Genomic DNA, 26,626 nt, shown 5'->3' with positions numbered 1-26,626 from the left:
ACATATGTCATTTTGAAGAGAAACCCTGAAAGTTGGTCCCCCCCCCCCCCCCCCCCCCACGTATACTGCCACAGCATTGTTTCGTAATTTGCTGATAGCGCTAGTCACAAAGGGTTGCTTGTGTCGAGCAAAGAGAAGCGGATGTCCCAGTGCGAGTGAAGTGAGTGTGGAGCGCATAATAGATACACCCATAAGGAGTCCAAAGAAACCTGTGTGTTGTGCATCCCACAAACTCGAAATGGCTCCAATGACAGAGTGGAAAGTCCTGCAACAGAAGCTGTCTATCAAACCATTCAAATTGGAGCTAGTGCAGAAGCTCATGACGACAACAAAGACAAGCATTTTGAGTTTTGATAGCAGTTGCAACAATTGAATGAGGATGGGGATGGCATTGTTGATTGCTTAATTTGCAGCAACAAAACCATTATTCACACTAATGGGATAGTAAACAGGCACAATTGTCAAATCTGGGGTACAAAGCATCTGCATAAATGCACTGAATTTGAGCATGATTCCAAAAAGGTAAATGTTTTTGTGCCTTGTCATGTCGAAAATTGTATGGGCTATTCTTCTTCGCTGAGAGCACTGTCACTGGATATTCCTACTTTGACATGTTGCAGCAATGGCTGATGGCTCAAATGTAATCCGTTCATCTTTCAGCAGGATGGGCTTCCTCACAATTTCCACCGTGAAGCTCGTGGATGCCTGTCTAAATTTCCATCGTGAAGCTCGTGGATGCCCGAACACGGAGCTGCCACATCGATGGATTGGCCGTGCTACGGAAGGGGACAGCTGTTTCATGAAATGGCCTCTCCGATCACCAGATCTCACTCCGTGTGACTTTTTTCTGTGGTACACATTAAAGACATGGTGCATGTACCGCCTCTACCACGTGATATAGCAGAGCTCTGGGAGAGAATACAAGAAGCGACTGCCACAGTTGACGATGCCATGCTGGGATGGGTATGGCAAGAATTCGATTACAGTATTGACATCTGCCGGGTCACCCATGGTTCACATGTTGAATGTTTGTAAAAAAAAAAAAAAAAAGCTTTCAGAGTTTCTCTTCAAAATCCAATATGTATGACATCTGTACAATGTTTAGTTCTTGTGCAATAAATAACTGAAAGTGTTCCCAGACTTCATGTATGCCCTGTACATTATATACATGGCACACAAGGCAGTTCCTGCAACAGTCTACAGGCAGAAGTCTTCAGTACAGTGGTCTTGACTACATGTTGCATACTTTAGCAGACAGCGTTCAAGCTGAAAGACATGAAGGATAGTACAACCAGTAGTTGTGTCACACTACACATAGCTGGATGACCACGGGTTAGAAGTCAGCCAGTCAGTGTAAGGAGCACTGAGAGTTGAACATTGTTTATAATACAAATGAAGGCTCTTGTTGCCATATCCATTAGCAAAATATTCTCGGGTTTCAAACCACGTCACTTGGTTCACTGTCCATGAGCTTTCAGCAGAGATCTCATCTGCCACTGTCAATTGGTTGACTGACGTCTGGATGCTACTAACATGCTTATATACCCGCACCGTCATACGTGATGTCACTGGTGCTCACTCCCGCACCATATATGGTAATGATTTCAACCACACTGATGGCACCACAATAGGGAGCCCATTAACTCCAGTTGTAGTCAACCTCTGGAGCATTCAGGGTAGACCACCCTGGACACGGCTACTACAAAGCCTTGTTGTTTCCATCGTTACAGCAACAATAACTTCATCAAATGGCCTCATGGACATGAAAAGCTGGAATAGTTGCGGGAACACGTCAACAACATCCACAACCACAGAAAGTTCATGTGGAAGTAGAGAAAGATCGTTCCTTGCTAATCGTGGATGTCCGGCGTGGATTCGTGTGTCCGGCGTAGACACAATAAATCTCTCAATCACAGTGTTTTCAGCAAGCCCATCCACACGATTCAGTATCTGCATGCCAGCAGCTACCACCACCCAGCACATCAACTGTGTGTTCTGAGGAATTTGGTGCATCAAGCTGAAACTATCTCATTGGGAATGACAACAGTTACAACTACACACAAATTTTGCAAGCACTTACACCTAAGCTACAAAAGCACAAGGCCTCAAAAAAGACATGAAGAAAACTATATTTTTAGCATTTTGCGGTTCAATAACAGGGAAGATTAGCTGGCTCCTGAAGGGATATACAATCGACACAGTCTTCAGGCCCCAGCAAAGATATGGTAACTAATGAAACCTGTGAAAGACAACGTAAGCCTCAAAACACCTGGAATACATAAAATACAGTGTTGGTGCAGACAATTTCATGTCAGTCAGACTGTCCATACTGTTGAACAGTGCACCACAGACCGTGAAAGATATTTCAGCTTACGCTATCCCAAGAAATCAACTATAGCATAACATGTACTGGAAAACAGGCACAGAATTGCATTCAATGACACTTTTATTGTTAAAAAACCAATTACTTCTGGGATAGCATAATAAAGATCAAAATAACAGACAACACCCTCAGTAAAGATGGTGGATTGCAGCTGACTATGGCCTGGGATGCTGTGACTGGGCAGTTGAAACAGGTGCAGTGGTCACACTGCCAAAACATTACCATATATGATGTGGAACTAAGCAACAGTGATGACACTGACAATGCAGCTTGAAACTCAAGAATATTTTATTATTGTTTACACTGTTATATCAAAGCTATGGGGACAATTGAATGGCCAATAAGGTACACTGGACCAAATTACAACACAAAGCTAGGTTTGTTTTATCTTGACAGTATTATGAAATAGATAGATTGCTACTCATTATGTGTGTGTGTGTGTGTGTGTGTGTGTGTGTGTGTGTGTGTGAGAGAGAGAGAGAGAGAGAGAGAGAGAGAATTGTCTAACCCTTTCCACTCCAATGTCGAGTGCCACTCGACATCGCGGAATTAGTTTTACTCCGATGTTGAGCCTCATTCGACATGAATTTTCGAAGCTCTCAGACGTATTTTGAGTCTACTAGGCATTATTGCTGCAGTGTGCCACCATATAGGAGAACTAGTGTTAACTCAGTGTCAAACAGTAGCAGCTGTGTTAAGTCAGATTGTAATTATTATGGTCAAGCCCATGCGCTCAAAATGGATAGTTCTTTACGTACAGTCCTTTCTGAGGAAGAGATTTTAGATCTTTTGGAGCAATCTCTAAGAGAAAACGAGAGTGAAAATGATTTTGATTATGATAGTGATTCATTTCAAAACAATTCGAGTGACAATGACAGAGAAAACAGTGACAATGTGCATGTTTCTAGGGATTCAGCAGAGGAATCGTGGCGTATGTGGAGCGACACTGAAGCTGACTTCACAGATTTTCCTTTTGACGAATCAAAGTGTGGTTTTATAACAGAAAGTAGTTCTGTTTCATCATTGCCCATCGCATTATTTCAATTAATTTGTGCAGATAACCTATTTCAACAAATAGCAGATGAAACGAATAGGTATGCTACATCAATAATATATAAAGTGACACCACTTCCACAACATTCTGCATGGTGGGACTGGAGAAATGTTACCATGAAAGAAATGAAACGCTTCCATGGTGTGCTACTGAATATGGCATTACAAAAGTGTAAGAACTTGCAGGACTTTTTTTCAAGAGAATGGTTACAATCATCCAACTTCTTTCCAGACTGTTTTAGTGCCGACGATTTATGCAAATTTTCTGGGCACTTCACGTTTCTAATCCGACGAGTGCTACACGTGTCAACAGTCATGTTCAATCACGTCTGAGTAAAGTGACAAATGTACTGAATTACTTGCCTGGCATGTTTCTCGAAATTTATCGAAAATATCAGTATTAAGCTGCTGATGAATCTACAGTATCATTCAAGAGTCATGTATTATTCAAAATATACAATCCTCAAAAACCAACAAAATGGGGACTCAGAGTTTATGTAATTTCGGATTCATCAAATGGTTATATCTGCAGTTTGATACCCTATTTTGTGGTTGTAACAACTGAGTCATTGATTTGTCCACACTTGAATTTTTCTGAGAGAATGGTTCTTCAGCTGCTTGCTAATATCAGAAATGCTACAGGGCAATCAGGGTGTCATTTGTACACTGACCGTTTTTATACAAGTGTTGCATTAGCTGACGAGCTCTTGAAACAGAACATGCATCTCACAGGAACGATTCAGGCCAATCGCAAAAACCTTCCAGCTGCAACCAAGAAAGGAGCTCTGTGTCTAAGGAAGCATGAAATAAAATGCCTCCGCAACAACAAAATGATGGTTCTGGCATGGCGAGATAAACGAACAGTTCTCATGCTTTCTACAAAAGCCAATAACTCAGTGTCACTTATAGAAAGGAGAAACAGAAAGGAAAGGGAAGAAATAAAGAAACCAAATGTGATTATTGATTATACTTCAAAGATGGGTGGAGTTGATCAATCTTACCATTTTATTTCCAGTTACGGTTTTCTAATGAAAAGTCTCAAGTGATGGTGAAAACTATACTTCTGGCTGTTGGAGGTAGGACTTGTAAACAACTATTTACTATACAAGAACCGCTGTGAGAAAAACAACTTGACAATACCGCCTCACAAAGCATTCCGTAAAAGTGTTATAAGAGGATTAGTTGCCGAAGAAAGAACTCAAGGACAGAAACGAGGACGTCGTTCAACTTCCGATGACGAGGAACGCTTGAATGGAAAGTTGCACATTATCAACAAGCTTCCTGGGAACAAGCATAAGGATTGTGCAGTGTGCTCAGACAGAAAAAAAAGGTGGCAGGCGTGAAACTGTGTATTACTGCGAAACATGCTCACGAAACCCAGCTCTCCACCCTGAAGAGTGTTTCAAAAAATACCACACAATGGAAAGTTTTGTACTGTAAAAGCTTACATAAATATATGAATGAAAGCACACATTTTATTTAAATGTATACCCCAATTGTTGGCCAGCGGCCACATTGTTTCCACAAAGAGATCCGCACAAATCTCTGCGGTGCACTGCCGCCCAGGCGGTGGCCATTTAAATAAGAGCGCATGGAGCCGCCTTGTGTCTGCCTTACGGAGTACAAAGGGCTAATCCTGATGATGGCATTTTTGGCTGAAAGCTTACTTGTTTTACAGTCTTTTGTTGTGCTTATCTGCAACTCAACATCTCCCCTATAGGGTGATCAGCAATCTAACCTTTTCATAACATTGTCATTACCCCAACCTGGATTTTCCGTTGTTTATTTTATCTTGCCTTTATGTGGTCATAGACACCCTACTACATCAACAACATTTGTCCTGCCTAGACACATCACAGCATTCTCTGGGTCACGTCACCTGTCCTAATTTGCATCACTGGCTTGCCCCAGGGTTTCTGCATGCTCAGCTACTTGCCAGATAAATTCTCCTCATACAAACGCACCAACTGGCTTGACAAATCTGATATCTCACTGATGTAGGTGGAATCCAGAACAGCATGTAAGGTCATGTACATGAGTGAGTCACAGTTTTGTGTGTTAAGTGATTTTCACCAGCTGTTCAAATATTGCAGCCGTACACAGTCAATTAAATAAAAATTCTTGCATGAGAAACAAGAAGCACTTTAATTGCAAGTGACAACTATCTGTTTCGAGGCCACGTGAACAGAAATGGCGTGTGTTTATCCTTCGCCATCATTTGCTGACACACAGAAGACTTCGTATGCATCAGTATCTGGACATAAGATACTTGCCTGATTTGGTAAACTTAATGCTCTCCCAATTGATCAAATCTAACCTCAATGAAGACCATTTTGGAGATATAAAGTCAATTCAGTAGTATCAGACGGTGACTCAGAACAGCATTCTGGTTAAAGCTTTTGGCTAGGTGTTATGAAGCCTACAACAATTGGTGCTGTGAGTGAGGAAAATTGGAGTGGATATTAGACACCAATATGACAGTTTTTTTTTTTAATTTTACATAAGCTTAGTCTTATTGAGTGTACTGTATGATACATTACAATCTGGCCAATATTGGAGAAAGACATCACTGTGGCAACAAGTGTCCTTATCTGCAGCAGCATTAATAGGAGCACAGTGTATAATGATATGTCAAAACATTACGAACACCTGCTTAATAGTGTGTTGGTCCATCTTTTGAATTCAATACAGCAGCAATTCTGTTTGGTATGGATACACGAAGACCATGGCAGGTTTTCAAAGGTATGTGGCACTAGTAATCTACAAACTGATAACACAATTGCCACAAACTATGAATCAGTGCTTTGTGAGTGTGGAGTTGGTGCCTTGTAGCATCCCAGACAAGTTCCACAGGCTTCAAATCAGGTGAATCTGGTGACTGAGACACATATCTGAATCTCCAACCACTGTAGGAAGACTGTGGCCTTCTGACGTGGACAGTTACCCTACTGGAAGATATAACTGCCATCGGGGAAGACATCAAGCGCATAAGGATGCAAGTGGCCCACAACATTCACACATTCCACAGCTGAGAAACAGAAAGGACAGCCCTGTGAATGGCTAGAAGCTCTGCTGTGAACACACTACATGATCCTGGCAATAAATTGTGTTCAAAGCCAGTAGGAAACGTGAAAGCATATCCCACCTTATCGACTGTCTTAGAATCGTTAGTGTACAAGGTGGTGGCACCCTGGAACTCTGGAAGGATGGCACATACAAGATGCCGGTAAACCATAGGAGCGACAGAGACCTTAGGACCCTGGAATAGATCGGTCCTAATCTGTGGTCTAAGCACCATCCAAGAGGGAGGGCGAGGGGGGGGGGGGCGGGGGGTATGGGAGGAAAGACAAGGGGTGTAGTCCAGAGAGTGGAGATGGAGATCCCAACAGGGAGAAGTGAGACGCATGCCAACTGGCAATCCCACCAGTGGGTGGGTGTTGGGAGGGAGACATCCCTCATTGGCGAAGAGCACAGGATACACAGGATGGTCAGGGTATTGGTGAATTGCAATTGTGTAATAAACAAGGAATTGGCTCTGTCAAATGTGTAGAGTGGGAATCCCTGCTACTGTGAGGAGACTATCAACAGGACTAGTGCAAAAGGCACCAATAGCCAGATGCACCCCACAATGATGGACAGGGTCAAGGAGTTTCAAAGTGGAAGGAGCTGCTGAGCCATAAACCTGACTATCATAATCTAGTCTGGACAAGACAAGAGCACCGTAAAAACAGAAAAAAGAGTGGAATGGTCTGCACCCCAAGATGCGTAGGCCAGGTGATGGAGAGCATTAAGCTTCCACATACACGTAGTCTTTTAAGTGGTGAATGTGGGGTAGCCATGTCAGCTTGTTGTCAAAAATAAGGCCCAAGAAACAGGACTGAGCTACAACATTGAGGAGCTGGTTGCCTAAATAAAATTCTGGATCGGGGTATATTGTGGGCAGTGACCCACACAAAGACCCATCGAATGACGCCTTGGAGCTGGCACTCAGCAAATACTACAGAGTAGGAGCTGCACCAGCATTGTCGACGTACAATGCTGGTGTAGCAAGAGGCCCAACAGAGGTCACACGTCCATTGACGGGAATGAGGAAGTGTGTGACACTTAGCACAGAACCCTGTGGGATAGCATTCTCCTAAATCTGAGGGGCACTGAGTGAAGTGCCAACTCAAACCTGGAAGAGCCAGTGAGATAAGAACCTGTGGATAAAAATCTGAAGGGGGCCATAGAAGCCCCAGTCATGAAAGGTAATTAAAATGTGATGGCGCCAAGCCATGACTTACGCCTTATAAAGAAGACCATGACAAGGTGCCGGCAGTGAGTAAAAACCTGTCAGATGGCTGATACAAATTGGAGTAAATGGTCAGTTGGAGATCGCCCTGCCCAGAAGCCACAATGATACGGGGACAAAAGGTCCAGAGATTCGAGTACCCAACATAATCTGAAGCTGATCACCCTTTCGAGCAGTTTACAAAGTACATTCGTCAGGCTAATTAGGCAGTAGCTGTCTAGAGACGTTGGGTCTTTCCCAGTTTAAGGACGGGGATAACTATATTGTCTCACCATTGTGACGGAAAAGCACTCTTGAGCCAAATGTGGTTGAAGACCCTGAAGAGCTGTTGCCTCTAGGAAACTTCCAAGTGTTGGATCATCTGGTTGTGGATGGAATCGGGGCCTAGGGCTGTCTCTCGTGAAGAGCTAAGAGTTGCGTTGCTTTGGGGAAGGAGACCAGACAGCGAGGTCATCGGTCTCATCGGATTAGAGAAGGATGGTGAAGGAAGTCGGCCGTGCCCTTTCAAAGGAACCATCCCGGCATTTGCCTGGAGCGATTTAGGGAAATCACAGAAAACCTAAATCAGGATGGCCAGACGCGGGATTGAACCGTCGTCCTCCCGAATGCGAGTCCAGTGTCTAACCACTACGCCACCTAGCTCGGTAAGAGCTAAGAGCCTGCACCCATTCCCTTTCAATGAAGGATGCATTATAGGGCTCACCGTGGTGTGGGATGAAACAGAAGGGGGATCTGTTCAACTCTGCGTTTCTGCCGGAGGAAGTAAGCAGGGTAGGAACAGGACAACAATGCCATTGTAAAGTTTGTCGCAAGGTGTTCAGCGAGGACCAATGGACTGGCGCATACAGCACCTTGGAGGTTCAGACTCTGAACAGTTTACCGTCGCTGGCGGCCCAGAATGCTACAGAGCTTGGACCAAACCTGCGATGGAGAGGCATATGACCCCAGGGAGGAACATGGAGCTCCCAGCATTCTTTTTACTCCGCTTAAGCAGGTAACGAGCCTTAGCATGGAGACGTTTAAAAGTAAGGAGGTTGGTCTGTGAAAGGTATCAAATCTCTGCAACGCCCATCGGCAGTCCTGGACAGCAACAGCGACATCCTTGGTCCACAATGGTACCGGTCGATGATGAGGGGGACCTGTGGATTGGGGGACAGCAGTGCCAGCAGCATGAAGAATAGTGGCAGAGATGCCTTGCATGTCTATATCAATGGAATTCAAGACCAAGATGTCAAAGTTCAAAGCAGATGCATATAAAGGCCAACTGGCCCTCCAGCATGCCCAATATGGGGGCCTGTCTGCCTGGCAGCAGCAGGGAAACGATAGAATCACTGGAAAGTGGTCACTGTCACAAAGGTCATCATGGGATGACCAATGCAGGGAGGCCACAAGGACAGGGGAGGAGATTGTGAGATCGATAGCAGAGAAGGTGCCATGGGTGGCACTGAAGCGGGTAGGGGAAGCAATATTGAGGAGGCACAAAAAGAAGTCCCTGATAAGTTGGTCAATTATGGGCATTGAAGTCCCCAAGGAGGAGAAAGGGGGGTGGGAGTTGCTGGATTAAGGTAGACAGTGCAACGTAAGAAAGTGGCGTACCTGAAGGGAGGTAGACATTGCAAACTGTTATTGCTGGAGTCGTTTGCAGTCGAACCACTATTGCTTCTAAGTTGGTACTTAGGGGGATCCAGTCACTAATGACATCGGAGCAAACCAAAGCACAGACCCACGAGATGCTACCCCAGAAACAGCATGGTTCCGACCGAATGGCCAATAACCACGAAATGTTGGTAAGTGGTCAGCACGGAAATGCGTTTCTTGAAAAAAAGACAGAATGCAGATTAGGAGGAGACAAGACGTTGCATTTCCAGTATGTGACTATGGTATCTGTTGCAATTTCACTGGATGATTGTGTGGCGAGAATCCAACGTAGACATGAAGAAGCCGAGGATGAGGTCAGGTCACTCGGTCAGTAGTCGTCACCGACAAGAATAGGGTGACATCCACAGATAAGATGTCAGACTCAGGTTGCGAAGGGGGAGATGGCACCTCCAGGGGTACCGGGGGCACCTTGTCTTGGGATTTATGTTTCTTCTTATTCTCTTTCTAAGGTGGAGGAGGGCAGGGCACAGGGGGAGTACAGGCTTCTGCAAGATCTGGAACCGAAAGAGTGGGCGACCTTGGGGTGCACACATGGTGTACCTCATTACCGAGTGGTGATAAGAGTCTTCTGGCTTGAGAGACGCCGGTGAGAGGAGTCCCGGGAGGGAGCCCAATCACTGGCAGATGCCAAAGAAGGGGGGAGAGGGATGGGGCTGGGAAAGGGCAAGGGAGGAGGAGTATATGAAGGAACAGAGGCAAAAATTGAAGAAAGTGACACTGTATGGAGTCTCTCATACTTTTGGTGAGCCTCAGCATACGACAAGCTATCCAGGGACTTGTAGTCTTGGATCTCCTTTTCTCTCTTGTAAGTCAGGCAATCCAGCAAGCGAGGGGAGTGGTGGTCAGCACTACTGACACACACAGGTGGTGGAACACGGGCTTCCCTCATGGAGTTGGTGGCCACAGTCACCACACAAAGGGTCCACCGTACAGTGGGAAGACATATGCCCAAAATGCTAGCAATGAAAGCACTGCATAGGCGGAGGGACATACGGCTTCACATCATCTGTAGCACATAACCTTGAACTTCTCTGGGAGGGTGTCTCCATCAAAAGCTAGAATGAAGGTGCCAATATCGGTGCAGTTATCTTTGCGAACATGGCGAACTAAATGAACACCATGCCGCTCCAAATTAACCCGGAGTTCCTCATCAGTTTGCAGGGTGAGGTCCCTACGAAAAATTACTCCCTGGACCATATTCAGAGATTAGTGAGGACTGGTAGACACCAGGGCATTGCCAACAAGATCACAGGCACAAAGAGCTGTGGATTGGGTGGTAGAAGAAGCTTTGATCAATAGGGAGACCGACCGCATCTTACTAAGAGACTCCACTTCACCAAACTTCTCCTCGATGTTTTCCATGAAAAACAATGGCTTTGTAGTGGTGAATGTGTTCCCATCCATCCTCGTACAGATGAGGTAACGGGAAAGGGTTTCATCCCAAGACTGCAAGCCTGGCCCTCCTCCCATGGTGTAGCCAGTGAAGGGAAGGTTGCCAGGTCATACAAAGCAGCATTCAATGATCCCTCACCATTCGAAGAGACAGCCGTATGAGAACAGCCAAATTGTTGCAGCTTGATACACTTCATGTGCTAAGCATCTGTCCTGATACCACCCACTCCAAGCAGGGGCTTTCCCCATGGGCACCACCTAGTCACAGCAAGGGCCGTCTGGCACAGAGGCCGTTGTTGGGAGTTCCTATGCTCTAAGAACACAAGAACCACTCCTAGGCATACATGGGGAGGGAAAAGCTCAGGTACCAGTAGTGTGATCCCTGTGTTGTCCAGGGGCTCAGCCATGTGGGTACGTAACAGCCCCACCACACAAACTGGCTACACGTCCTGGTGACCTAGTATAGAGAAAGGGGGAGAAGGGAAGGGAGAGGAGAAGGAAGGGGGGAGAGGAATCCACATCGTAGATGCTAGGGAGGGAATTCTTCCCCATATGGCTCACACTAGAAACAGGAAATTTAGAAGTGGAGGTCAAAGCTCAAGTGGGGACCTAAATGCCAAAAAGGATGAAAGAACAGACAAAAGGAACAAATTTGCAACCAATACAAGAAACCAGGTGGATAGCCAGGCCAACAGAAATCAGAACACTGAGAGAGGGGAAGGAGTTGGGGGTCATCAGTCTCATTGGATTAAGGAAGGCCAGACGCAGGACTGAACCGTCGTCCACCCGACTGCGAGTCCAGTATACTAACCACTGCGCCACCTCGCTTGATGAAGGAGATGGCAACGCGGAAGCAGCAAGCCTCCAACTTCCATGTTTTATGATGAGACATGGATGTTACATACTTCAATGCCTACTCATAGTTTCACTGTCCTTCATGTATATTTCAAAGATCTTCACAACATTGGCACATGACAACTGATCAGCTTTGCTGTTTCAGAATTGCTCAGTGTGTGTTGGCCCGTGCTGCCAAAGTTCTTTCACCTATGTTGCAGAAGTTTTGCTGGGAACCCCTTACACATCCTCCATATAGTCCCAAACTCTCCCCATATGGTTTCCATATTGTTTGAGCCCTGAGAAAGATATTTGTGGCTGTTGATTTGTTTCAGACAAAGAGATGCATGCCCGGATACAACTGGCATTCTGTAGGCAACTGCAAACATTTTTCCATGAAGGCACTGACTGTCTTTTCTCTCATTAGTTATAATGATTACTTTGGAAATAATAAGCACTTTGCTTGCTTTTTTCCATCTGTCTTGTTTTCATTTGACTGCCCCTTACATATTAGTGTGAAAAAGTTTCATGTACAGTAGCATTATGAGACTAGGACTACTAGCACAGCAAAACCCAAATTTTTCACTTAAATTTGCAGGGCACTAAAGTGATCTCAAAAATAAATGAGAAAATCTCGCAGGAGTAAAAACTTTTTGAAGCATAAGTTACAAAGTTCCACATTAATTCACTACTTATCTGAAACCTTTCAATGAAGTAATTCATCAAGCAGGACCTTACTCTAGTAATGAGTTCTCAATGTCAAACAGTTTACCTTTTTCAGTAGCCATTGTAGTGCAGAATTAAGAACTTAGAAGAAGATTTAGAAATGTGATATAAAAGTAAGTGTTAAAGGTGCTGTACATTGTTCTGTCTCTGGATGACTCACTTGCCTATCAGACACTGTGAAATACTAGAAATTAATGATAATGTCATTTCACGGTAAAAATCTGTGATTTCTTTATTTATTTGATAAGACAAATGCATTCAAACTGAAATAACCTCAATTAAAAAGGACGAATTTTGAAGATATGTTTTATTTCTCAATACTGACTTCGTTGTAGAGTGCTGATGAAGTTAAAATTATCGTAAGTACATGGAACTGAGAAGAACACTACATGCCAAAAATGCATCACGATTTCAAAATTTGTTAGACCTAGACTAGAATTAAGATTTTTTATCTCTCCATTTAAGTGGGTGGTATGGAGGATGCAACATGTTATCTTGGATGGAAATTCATCTAGAGTGGTAGTTAAATAACTTCACGCGAGTTCCAACCAAAGAAGTTGGAATAAGGAGAGAGATCCTTACACTGCAAAAGTGAAGCCACCTACAACATACTGGCATGTCCATAACATTTGGCGTTGAGTGTGTATTCACACTGCATTGGAGTGATACTTTGTACTGTATTAAAATACGCACTCAGAAATGACTGCTAATTAGACTTATGAAAGCTAAGAGGGCAAATGTCACACAGTACTTAACTAAAAAACTCACTTCCTGGTCAGTGCCATCTTCCCTTATTCTAACCTCCTTGGTTCCAATTAAATGTGTTGGGACCCTTGCTGCAACATTACATATTAATGATCTTGCAGGTAATATTAATATTAAATCTTGACTTTTTGAAGATGGAACAGTAATCTATTAATAAACTAAGTTACTGCCACAAATTTTAAGTCAGGTCTTGATAACATTCCGAAATGGTGCAAAGGTTGGCAACTTGCTTTAAATTTTCAGAAATGTGAAATTGTGTACTTCATAAAATCAAAACACGTAATATTCTGTGACTATAACATCAATGACTCTCAGATGGAATCAGTCAAATCCCGTAATACCTGGGTGCCACATTTGTAAGGATATTAAATTGAATTATTGCAAAGGATTAGTTACAGGTGAAGCATGTGGCAGATTTTGTTGCAGTGTTAGAATACTAGAGAAAAATGATCAGTCCACAAAGGAGATTGTAGTGCATGCACAACACTTGTTCAACCAAATCTACAGTGTTGTATAAGGAACATGTATCAATGGGATTGACAAAGTATACTGAATGGAATAAAAAGAAAGGCAGCACAAATGGAAACAGGATTGTTTTGCCCATGGGAGAGTTTCATGCAGATGACAAAATAGCTGATCTGGCAAATACTTGAAAGCAGGCACAAACTAACCCCAAAGAGGCCGACTTACAAAAATTCAAGCAGCAGCCTTATATGATTACTCTAGGAATATTCTACAAACCTCTTCATATTGTTCTCACAGGAATCACAAAGACAAAATTAGACCAATTACAGTATGCCCAAGGTATTTAAGCAATCTTTTTTCCCATTCTCTGTACATGATTGGAAAGGGAAAAAAGCACCGACAATTGGTGCAATGGGAAGTACACCCGCCATGCACTTCGCAGTGGATTGCAGCATATGGACTTAGATATAGGCATTGAGACATCTTACCAAGCTTTTCCATTAGAAATCCTTGATCTGCAATGTGACACAGTACTGAGGGACAAATTTCAGACACACTGTGACTCTACAGTAATTTGCCTTTGAAGCAGTTCCTGGAACTTCATACATAGGCTGCTGTAATACTGTGTTGCAATACATGGATAACTGAAGTACTTTTTGCCAATTGTGGAAATCTACAAATTACAATCAGAAAGCTCTATATTGAACCACATGTGAAAAATTTAGACAGTGCTGCAGTAATCTTGTTGTTGTTATGGTCTTCAGTCCTGAGACTGGTTTGATTCAGTGCTCCACCCTACACTATCCTGTGCAAGCCTCTCCATCTCCAAGTAACTACTGCAACCTACATCTCTCTGAATCTACTTACTGTATTCTTAACTTGGTCTCCCTCTATGATTTTTACCCCACACACTTCCCTCCAGCACTAAATTGGTTATCCCTTGATGCCTCAGAATGTGTCATACCAACTGATTCCTTCTTTTGGTCAGGTTGTACCACAAATTTCTCTTCTCACCAATTCTACTCAGTACCCCGTCATAAGTTATGTGATCTACCCATCTAATCTTAAGCATTCTTCTGTAGCACCACATCTCAAAAGCTTCTATTCTATTGTCTAAATTGTTTACCATCAATGTTTCTCTCCCATACATGGTTACACTCCATATGAATACTATCAGAAATGACTACCCGACTCTTAATTCAATCTTGATGTTAACCAGTTCTCTTCTTCAGAAATGTTTTTCTTGCTATTGCCAGTCTACATTTTATATCCTCCCTACTTCAACCATCATCAGTTATTTTTCTCTCAAAATAGCAAAACTCACCTACTACTTTAACTGTCTCATTTCCCAATCCAATTCCTTCAGCATCACCTGATTTAATTCGACTACACTCCATTGTCCTTGTTTTGCTTTTGTTGATGTTCTTCTTTCAAGATACTGTCCACTCCGTTCAACTGACCTTGCAAGTCCTTTGCTGGCTCTGACAAAATTGCAATGTCACCGGCAAACCTCAAAGGTTTTATTTCTTCTCCTCGGACTTTAATTCTTGCTCCAAGTTTTTCTTTTATTTCCTTTACTGCTTGCTCAATATACAGATTGAATACCATCGGGGATTTCACACTTGTCAGAACTTGCTTCCTTTGGAATTGGGATTATTATATTCTTCTTTAAGTCTGAGGCCATTCTGCCTGTCTCATACATCTTGCACAGCAGATGCAAGAGTTTTGTCATGGCTGGGTCCCCCAAGGCTACCAGTAGTTTCAATGGAATGTCGTCTACTCATGGGGATTTATTTCAACTTAGGTCTTTCAGTACTCTGTCAGAATCATCAAGAAGTACCGTATCTCCCTTCTCATCTTCCTCTATGTCCACTTTCATTTCCATAATATTGCCCGTAAGTGCATCTCCCTTGTATAGACCCTCTACACACTTACTTCATCTTTCTACACCTACATCTACACAGATACACTGCAAATCACTTTTAAGTGCCTGGCAGAGGGTTTATCGAACTACCTTTACAATAATACTCCATTATTCCAATCTCATACAGTGCGCGAAAAAAAAACGGACACCTATATCTTTCAGTGCGAGCTCTTATTTCCCTTATTTTATTATTGTGATCATTTCTTCTTTCTTTCCATTCTTTGCTTAGGACTGGTTTTGCATCTGAGCTCTTGATATCCAAACAAGTGGTTCTCTTTTCTCCTCCAAAGGCATCTATCTGTAGTTTTCCTCTAGGCAGTATCTATCTTACACCTAGTGATGTATGCTTCTATCTCATTTTTTAGACATTTGCATTCCTTTTTATCCTGCTTCATTTACTGAATTTTTATACGTTCTCCTTTCATCGATTAAATTGAATGTATCTTGTGTTACCCAAGGATTTCTACTAGCCATCGCCTTTTTACCTACTTGATCCTCTGCTCCCTTCACTATTACATCTCTCAAAGCTACCCATTCTTCTTCTATTGTATTTGTGTCACCTGTTGTTCTCAACTGTTCCCTAATGCTCCCTCAGAAACCCTCAACAACCTCTGGTTCCTTCCATTTACCTAGGTTCCATCTCCATAAATTCCTGCCTTTTTGCAGTTTCTTTAGTTTTAATCTACAGTTCATAACTGATAAATTGTGGTCAGAGTTCACATCTGCCCTTGGTAATCACTTAAAATTTAAAATCTGGATCCTAAATCCCTGTCTAAGCACTATATAAAAATGTAAGTCTGCATGCTTTCGTGGTCATTGTCACTATAGATTAAATCTTCTGGGTTATTAGGCTGCGTCATATTTCCTTCTAAAATAATTGACGTTTTGACCGCTCTTCTGGGATCTCCTTCAGGATGCTTCGGCGTCCACTAATAGCTAGACAGCTGATGTGTTTCTGGAACCACAGAACTAACTATCAGGCTAAAGCAAAAACACAAATAGGGAAAGCGAAAGAAGATGAAGGACATTGTGATAATGAAATCCCCATTCCTAGTTTTTCTGTATAAGCCTGACTCTCAACAAACGTAACACATCACCACTAAAGTATCTCTGCTTCCGTCCAAGTAATATCATTGATTGTTTTGCTGCAGTTGATGTTTTATGATTCACCTATGCTACTTTAACACCCATTTTTGACATTTAACATTCACACCAACACTAACATAATTTATAATTCCAAACCAGGGTGATGTCTTCCCTACAATAATTTCTATACTCATTAATGGTGAGCAATAATTATTCCTCCCCATTAAAAATTCACAATTTTTAACAGATATTTTCATTTAAGCTTTCATGATGAGACACTAGTTTCACTATGGTATGATATCTTTTTTATTTCATTTTTTGACATTTTTTTTTTATCACACATCATTTTACCCCTTTCCTAATTGGAATCTACTTTTGGTGGTGAGCACAGAATATTTTCAACTTACTTATAAATTGAGATTCATCAGCTAAAGGAATGAAGCACAACAGTTAGAAATGAAATCATCAGGTAGTGTAAATAATCCTAAAAAATGGCTACAAATAGGACACTGACATCAGTATCACTCCACTGGAAGAAATAGTAATGCATAGACCCTACAGCAATATTGCAAATTATTTTAATAATTTTGGGCCATACACAGAAAAAAAGGTGAGAATTTAAGGAGATGGGACCTGGATAAACTGACTAAACCAGAGGTTGTACAGAGTTTCAGGGAGAGCGTAAGGGAACAAATGGCAGGAATGGGGGAAAGAAATACAGTAGAAGAAGAATGGGTAGCTTCGAAGGATGAAGGCAGCAGAGGATCAAGTAGGTAAAAAGACGAGGGCTAGTAGAAATCCTTGGTTAACAGAAGAAATATTGAATTTAACTGATGAAAGGAGAAAATATAAAAATGCAGTAAATGAAGCAGGCAAAAAGGAATACAAACATCTCACAAATGAGATCGACAGGAAGTCCAAAATGGCTAAGCAGGGATGGCTAGAGGACAAATGTAAGGATGCAGAGGCTTATCTCACTAGGGGTACGATAGATACTGCCTACAGGAAAATTAAAGAGACCTTTGGAGAAAAGAGAATATCAAGAGCTCAGATGGAAACCCAGTTCTAAGCAAAGAAGGGAAAGCAGAAAAGTGGAAGGAGTATATAGAGGGTGTATACAAGGGCGATGTACTTGAGGGCAATATTATGGAAATGGAAGAGCATGTAGATGAAGATTAAATGGGAGATATGACACTGCGTGAAGAGTTTGACAGAGCAATGAAAGACCTGAGTCAAAACAAGGCCGCGGGAGTAGACAACATTCCATTAGAACTAGTGACGGCCTTGGGAGAGCCAGTCCTGACAAAACTCTACCATCTGGTGAGCAAGATATATGAGACAGGAGAAATACCCTCAGACTTCACGAAGAATATAATAATTCCAAACCCAAAAAAAGCAGGTGTTGACAGATATGAAAATTACCGAACTATCAGTTTAATAAGTCACAGCTCCAAAATACTAATGCCAATTCTTTACAGACAAATGGAAAAACTGATAGAAACCGACCTCAGGGAAGATCAGTTTGGATTCCATAGAAATATTGGAACACGTGAGGCAATACTGACCCTATGACTTATTTTAGAAGAAAGATTAAGGAAAGGCAAACCTACGTTTCTAGCATTTGTAGAATTAGAGAAAGGTTTTGACAATGTTGACTGGAACACTCTCTTTCAAATTCTGAAGGTGGCAGGAGTAAAATACAGGGAGCGAAAGGCTATTTACAATTTGTATAGAAACCAAATGGCAGTTATAAGAGTTGAGGGGCATGAAAGGGAAGCAGTGGTTGGGAAGGGAGCGAGACAGGGTTATAGCCTCTCCCCGATGTTATTCAATCTGTAATATTGAGCAAGCAGTGAAGGAAACAAAAGAATAATTCGGAGTAGGTATTAAAATCCATGGAGAAGAAATAAAAACTTTGAGGTTCGCCGATGACATTGTAATTCTGTCAGAGACAGGAAAGGGCTTGGAAGAGCAGTTGAATGGAATGGACAGTGTCTTGAAGGGAGGATATAAGATGAACATCAACGGAAATATGGAAGCGTCCGATCCCACCCGTCTGCTTTGACCCATGACGTCACAATTATGGCGGAAACAAAAACACACACACACACTTTCCACAAGAAGCCTAATGACACTAACGGGACAAGTGCGGGAAATGGGGTGTTTTGGGCGGGGGGCAAACTAAATATAAACAAATTTAGGCGCCTTGCGTAGCTACAACGTGTAAGTGAAGACAGCCATGTATGAATACCCACCCACCTCCCCAGGGGTCGTAACCCCTGCAACCCATAGAAGATAAAGATGCTTCAGTAGCTGATTAGTGTTTTTTGTCTTATAAAAAAAAAAAAAATCTCACGGGATATAACGAACAGATCAGAAAGATAAATATAATAAACTAAAACAGAAATTCGAGGAAACAGATAATTAAAATAAGTAATAAGTGTTTTTAAATTAAAAAAAAAAAAAAAAAATCTCACGAGATAGAACGAACAGATCAGAAAAGTACATAAAATAAGATAAAACAGAACTGGAGACAGCCACACTCAAACCAAACTCCGCGCAGTCATGACGTCACACACGACAACACCCTTACGACACGGGTCAAAGCCGACGCGTGGAATCGGACGCTTCTGTCGACCCACATCAACAAAAGCAAAACGAGGATAATGGAATGTAGTCGAATTAAGTCGGGTGATGTTGAGGGTATTAGATTAGGAAATGAGACACGTAAAGCAGTAAAGGAGTTTTGCTATTTGGGGAGCAAAATAACTGATGATGGTTAAAGTAGAGAGGATATAAAATGTAGACTGGCAATGGGAAGGAAAACGTTTCTGAAGAAGAGAAATTTGTTAACATCGAGTATAGATTTAAGTGTCAGGAAGTCGTTTCTGAAAGTATTTGTATGGAGTGTAGCCATGTATGGAAGTGAAACATGGACGATAAATAGTTTAGACAAGAAGAGAATAGAAGCTTTTGAAATCTAGTGCTACAGAAGAATGCTGAAGATTAGATGGGTAGATCATGTAACTAATGTGGAGGTGTTGAATAGGATTGGGGAGAAGAGAAGTTTGTGGCACAACTTGACTAGAACAAGGGATCGGTTGGTAGGACATGTTCTGAGACATCAAGGGATCAGCAATTTAGTGTTGGAGGGCAGCGTGGAGGGTACAAATCGTAGAGGGAGACCGAGAGATGAATACACCAAGCAGATTCAGAAGGATGTAGGTTGCGGTAGGTACTGGGAGATGATGAAGCTTGCGCAGGATAGAGTAGCATGGAGAGCTGCATCAAACCAGTCTCAGGACTGAAGACCACAAAAACAACAACAACACAGAAAAGAAATTAATTCACAGAGTACCGAGATTAAGGGCCGGGGGTGTGGGGGTAGTTTGGAGTAACAAGCGGTGTAAGACAACACTTACAAGATTCAGTGTTACTTCCTTCCAGGTGTGTGACCACTTGCAACTATGACTGCTCCATGATGTGCTGCACCCTCGCATAACAACGTGATTAAGTTCAAGCAACAAAATAGTTATCATGGGTAAAGAGTTATTGACATCACTGATTTTATTTCTAATCAAAGGCCTCTGTGTCAGTGACATGTTCACAGGTAAGGGGCCTGCTGGGCTTTCAAGGATATTCAAAACAAATAATGAGATTCTTTCATCTTACATTCCACACTCCTATAATAGTGATGAGAACAATATATGAAAAAACAGGACAAAATAAATCTATATGACACAAACAGGAAAATTATTGGTCGACACTATTGTTAACAATTGAATATTATCAATCTCTATTTGAAATGCATCAAGTTAATCTCTTGTGGCAACTTTCCACACTATCAAGTTAAAAGAGGTATTCGAAGTACCAATGGACTACAGATGATGTACCAAAACAAAAATGCACCATAAAGATGCTAAAAAAGGAAAGAAAGAGGATACATAATAAAACTAACACTTAAAATGACAAACAAAAATTAGTAAGCAACAGTTTAGCAGTTCAGGTAATTGAGCACCTAAAAAGTTCAGAACAGTAGTAATAAAATGAGGTAGAAAGGCTTACAAAAATTCAAAGGGATGTTTGTCTGAGCAAAAGAATGCAAGCACTGGAAAAATTAGTAACACATATACAGAATCATTAATAGTGTGCTTCTGGGTATACAGCAAAGTTGTTCTTTAAATTTTCAGTAAAAGCTCTTGATGAAACATACTAGAGGTAGGTAGTGGTCAAGAAATGTGGAAGGTTCTGGAGTATCACTGGAGAACATTGGAAGTAATTAAATGGCAATGGTGGGGACACCCAGACATGGTGGGTTAAAAAAAGGCAGAGATGGTTTTGATACAAGGTGTTACACAAGACTTCAGAAAGTAGTGTGTTGATAAAGAAGAAATTCACACAAATCACTCGGTATAAGTGAGTAAACAGCACGGGAAACATCTCTACAGAAGAAAGTGTACCTTCCTCAACATGTGTCACCCATGCATTTAGAAATTTATAAGAATTGCTTTTAGTTTAGAATATATGCACAGTTGAAAAAGGTTGCACAAAAACATACAACACACAAAGCAATGACTGAGGACTGTAACAAGTTTTTGCTGCAGCACTTGAGAGTCAGAAGCCTTACTAATCGCCATCCAATGTGATCATGGGCTGCAATACTTCTATTTAGGTAACTGTTGCTTAAAGTAGTCTTTCCATTATATAAAAAGGTCACTTATGGATTTTACTTGCGTAATTGAATCTAGTGACGTGTACTGAGATCTAAATAGAATACGCCAGTTTGTCTGTAGCTCTGAGATACCGGTACCATAATTTATTATGCATGCAAACCAGTGAACAGTACTTGTTACATACAACAGACTGTCCCTTGTTTGTTGAAAAGTTATATGATGAACAGAGAATGCAGAAGACTGTCCAGTCCTTAAAATCATGTTCACTGATGCCTTTCTTAGCTAACGTTTAACAGATACTTACTACAGACTAAAAGAAAACTTTTAACTAAACAAATATAACATTGGTGAAATATCTTGCAAATACTGTATACTCCGAAACATTGCGTACTATTGTACACAATGCAGTTTTCATAGTGCTGGCAGAAGTCGGTATTTCACTAAAAAATCTACGCAACATTGCTGATTTTGTGATTGTTTTCAATCTATACACAATTCATACTGAACTGTAGCCTTACGATTTCTTGCAAACATAACAAGGTTAATCACCTCTATAAGATAGTATTGGGTTAACACACGAGACGTACTACAATGCATATCACCAATGAAAGCAACAACTAACCGTAATGGGTAAGTATGCGTTAATCTTCTCAGCAAGCCGTAGCCTCGCTCCTTCTTCTCCATAAATATGAATAACAAATCTGTTCATTTTAGAACAAAGCCGGCATATGAAGCCTGTAATTACTGCTTTGTCTATACTACCCATAGCGATAAATACAATACTATCAAAATAAATATAAATATCTACACAAAGCAAAATCCGCATATACTGCTAAAATTGTGACTACATGCAAACACGGTATATGTAAAGGCCAGAGAGTAGGTAAGTGACGAATAGCAAGTGCTACGCAAGTACGCATCTCTGATCCCGCCGACAAACAAAGAGCTACGACCCGCGGCAAAAACAGTTCCTGACAGTCTTATTCTTTGCGGCACACGGTAGTAATTAGGCGAGTTACTACAATTTTCCACGGGTTATATGAGAAGGAAACCTTATGTCTTACTCTGCTGAAACTGGATACTACTGTAAGCTTAGGCGTATTGGTAACATTTCGTGGCGAGGTCCAGATTGAAATTTGGCAAACGCAAGGAGACCAACGAATGTGAAACACTGTATTCTGTTCTATTTTCAGTTTCAGGATATCCCACGTTAGGCCCATTTCATTTTCCGTGAAAGATCAGTCCATATCTTCGTTCTCGTCTGTTGTTGCAGTCCGAAGGACTACTCTTGACACTCTTCCCCTTTAATTCGCTTAAGAAGATTGTTAAATGCTTTTTTTTCTTTTTTTACTGTTATTTCGTTCCCGCGCCTGTCGGGGCGGGGATGGGATGTGAGCAATACACTGCCCCCTTCCATGGAGAGCATGAAATGAATATAACTTACAAACATAGTCTGAAGAAAAAAAAATTAATGGTCAAAACATATGGCTGAATATTTAAGATTTTCAGTAAAATATAGTCTTTTTTCTACACTGTCAACTGATGACAGCTTTCATAAAAAGGAGCACTTCAGTTCAGTGAAGGCACAGGACTTGGAGGTGAAGTGTATTGTTGGAGAAAGAGTGCTTCGGAAAGGATGTGGAATGGGAGAGCTGGAGAAGAAGACCCAGAAGTCCAGAAAAAGCGTTTATAAAGGGAGAGAGGAAAGTGGCAGAGGAAGGGGCTAGGCATAGGGTGGAAGAGGAGTATTCTATTAAAGATAAAAGGATGGATAGATCTCTGGGTAGATTTCATGTTCATATAGGGGGAGGCAGCTAAAGTTTCATTGGGATACGATATGGCGAGTGCTCTAAAATAGATCCATTAGAGTACTAAGATTAATAATAAGTGATGAAATGTTAGGATGCTTGGTGTAAAGTTGGCAGGAAATTTGGGAAATCTGAAAGCGTACATCAAAGGAGAGAAAAGACGATAAATGACTACGTTACTAAACGATTCGAGAGTTGCATTGTTGGCAGGCATGGAAGGAGAAGCGGAGTACATGGTATTTCAGGATTTGGAGGTAATAAAAATTATGATTCACCTGAAATCCAGGTGACTTTGACATAACGAGGTATTGGTCAGACCAAGGATTTGTAGGTCTCAGTTGTGTTGGAAAGATACAGTCCCCAATTTCGGCCCATTAGTAGTTTTCGTAATTTTCGAACTTTTGTACCTTCACGTGAGTTTCTTTGGGATTTGTGAAAGATGTTTCAATACGATTCTGCTATGATAGTCTTTGAACACCTATTCGACAACCAAATACATTTCATTCGGCATCTCTCTGTCTATAAATCTATGCTTTGTTGCACATGTGTTGTGCAGTAACTACAGTTTCTGTACTGGTGACAGTGGGACTGCCAGGGCTGGGTTGAAATATGACTGAACATATGCTTTCAACATTTTATTTAACAACCACATGAAATACACATTTACAAAAACTTTTCTAAAATTGGCTTTAATTTTAAACAAATCACTTGGGCTTCTAAAATAACAACATGGATTTATTTGCAACATAATGCTTCCTTGATAGAAGACCAAGGCAAGAGTTACTAAAAAATCATTTAAGCCTTGAGATAAACTGACACTGTTGTGTTCATCTGCATCATACTAGTGTAGAACTTGTCAAATAATTCAGGTAAGCAAATAAATATGTGCAATTCACATATTTATTCACTTATAAAAGATTACTTCCGAATTGTCCTTTGTGAGACAGTATGTGCCAAATTCGTGTGCCTTTTGAAATTCTGGATGCTAATATTTTACTGTCCACATCACTTCTGTGCAGTCTTTCATTGTGTCAGTACTAATGTGTGTTATGACATTTTGCAAAATTTCGGACAATTGCGAGTGCTGTGATAAATTCATATTATTATCGTCAATTGTAGATTTAAACTTAAATTGTTCTCTTTTAGAAATTTTATAATTTTTAATAACAGCATATCCGTCCTTGTTCCAAAACAATCGTTCCCTAATTTTGCTGTATAATTATGTGAGAAATAGGTTCATTTTTGACCATTTTTGGGCGCTTACAAAAACATATTCTTGAAAATTTTCGTAAGTTACAAATGTTGTGGATAACTTACTTCATATGTAGCAAATTAGCGTTTGTGATAGAACAGCTCACCCCAAATTTCAGTGTATATCAACATGAATAAAAACTCATTTTTGAGAAATTACCACTGTCGTGTGAAAAAGATATTTTGTAGTAAATTTAGTTACTGTAGCAAATATTATAGCAAACTTACCATGTTACATACTTGCCCTGTCAAGTGGAGTGTATGTTATCTATAGCCCATAACGCTGTTTTCGACTTTCTTAGCAACTGTAACCTAAAAAAGTTCTAGGAGACTAGCATTTTTATCACAGACATTTTTGTTGGCTTGTGTACTGATTGCTTCAGTTTTTAAAGGGAATTAATAATATTTTATCTCAACAGATCAAAAGATAATGAGCAGGCTTAGTTTAAAGTTATTTGTTCACTGTACTGGAAAACATTGCACCAGCCATAATGCAGTTCCCACCATGAACACTGTTCTCGAATACATGATAAGTTAGATGACGTTCATAAGCAGCTAGAAATTGCTCTGACTACTGTCAAAATGATCGGCAGCTGCTGTAGATCCGAGTGTTGGGAGAGCTCCCGAAATTCGGACACTGGGGACACGATAGATACCTCAAGTGCTGTCCTCTCCTGTAGAACTTGTCTCCCCTGTGGGAAGTATAGAATTTGTCACTGCTCGTCCACTTCTCTGCAAGTGGTATGTCAGTGGTAGGTTTAGACATCCTATAAAGGGTAGACAGAGACCAGGGAGGACTCTAGGTGCAGTACCAATTCCCCTAATGAGCATGTTCGAGGTGCTGTCATTCACTGAAACTAAAACTGAGTCAGTGGGACTCACTTCACTTGTTGGGAAACCTACTTTGTCATGTGTCAAGAGGAGGCAAACACAAAAGGGTATGGATCTATTAATCATTGGCAGTTCAAATGTATGGTACCCTCAAGCAAATGGCAGAAAGGGACAGGAAGCAACATCATGTGCACTCAGTTTGTATACCTGGAGGCCTCATTCACCATGCTGAAGAGGGTATTCCGACAGCCATTGAAGTAACCGTGTGCAACCAACTGCAGACTGTGGTGCACGTTGGAACAGATGATGCCTGTTGTGTGGGCTTGAAGGTCATACCTGGATCATTCCAGGGACTGGCAGAGAAGGTTGGGGAGCCAGCCTTGTGCATGTAGTTTCAACAAAGCTCACAATTTGCAGCATTGTCCTCAGAATTGATAGGGCCGCTCTTGTTCTCAGGAGAATGGAAGGACTGGACCAGAGACTCTGATGGTTCTGTGACTCTGTAGACTGCGACTTCCTGAACTTGTGCCATAGGGTTGAGAATGTCAGGGTCTCCAAAGGGAGCAAATGTGCACTGCTACCCAGCTAGCTGACCGTGTGGGGTGCACACGAGGTTTTTTTTTTAGATTAGGCAACTCTCTACTCTCTCCATATAATGACAGTTGTAGGAAATTCAGAAGTAATAGTATGAGATCCAAAGGAATGACGTCGAGAGGCGAGAGTATTAAATTTCTAGAGGTTACTCGAACAGTCCACGGGTGTACTGCTGGTCCATAGTGTCCAATGGGCACAAAATTTCGGCGATCAGACATGTTGCCATCGTCAGGTGCGCTGACAAACTGTGCTCCTGAGGGCAGGCGGCCGTCTTAAATTCCCTCCCCTCCGAGGCGTTCTCTTCGCGGTCCGCGCCAGCGCATCAGTGGTCAGTGAGACGCTGGCGTCTTTGTATGTGGTGGCGTCGGTGTAATTGCCTCATCCACCCTAGTCACACGTTCGTTTCCTTTGCTGAGCGCCTTTTTAATTAGACTCACTGCTGGTTCCCATGCCTTGCTGAGGTTGTAGCCGCAATCTCGGTTGATGAGTCCGTCCCTGGTATGAATTTCGATAGCCTCTCTAACGACGCTGTCCCAGTATTTAGATGTCTGTGCCAAGAACCTGGTATGTTGGTAGTTCATTTCGTGATTTTCGAACACACAGTGCTCTGCGACCGCCAACTCGTTGGGGTACCCAAGTCGAGTGTGCCTCTGATGTTCTCGGCAACGATCTTCGATGGTGCGCACTGTCTGTCCAATATAAGTCTTCCCACAATGGCACAGAATCTGGTATATGCCGGCCTTCCGCAAACCGAGATCGTCTTTGACACTTCCCAATAATGCTCGCGTTTTATTTGGTGGGCAAAAGATAGTTCCTACTCGGTGTTTCCTCAATATTCGTCCTATTTTCCCCGATAGTGCGTCAGTATACGGTATGCAGGAAGTGGCTATC

General features: G+C 41.7%; 1 protein-coding gene across 1 annotated transcript in view; it reads right to left on the bottom strand.

Annotated features, from left to right (window-relative positions):
* The window catches only part of LOC124625792, a 57,819-nt gene extending 35,637 nt beyond the window's left edge, over positions 1-22,182 (bottom strand). Inside the window, exon 1 of the mRNA XM_047149242.1 lies at positions 21,874-22,182. Coding sequence (XP_047005198.1) covers positions 21,874-22,077 — 204 coding nt within the window. The 5' untranslated portion in view covers positions 22,078-22,182. The remainder of the gene's footprint in view (positions 1-21,873) is intronic.
* Positions 22,183-26,626: the final 4,444 nt, after the last annotated feature.

Source organism: Schistocerca americana, chromosome 1 (genome assembly GCF_021461395.2).
Source record: "Schistocerca americana isolate TAMUIC-IGC-003095 chromosome 1, iqSchAmer2.1, whole genome shotgun sequence".
NCBI lineage: Eukaryota > Metazoa > Arthropoda > Insecta > Orthoptera > Acrididae > Schistocerca > Schistocerca americana.
The sequence above is the reverse complement of the archived record's forward strand: the minus strand, read 5'-3'. Positions and strand labels throughout refer to the sequence as shown.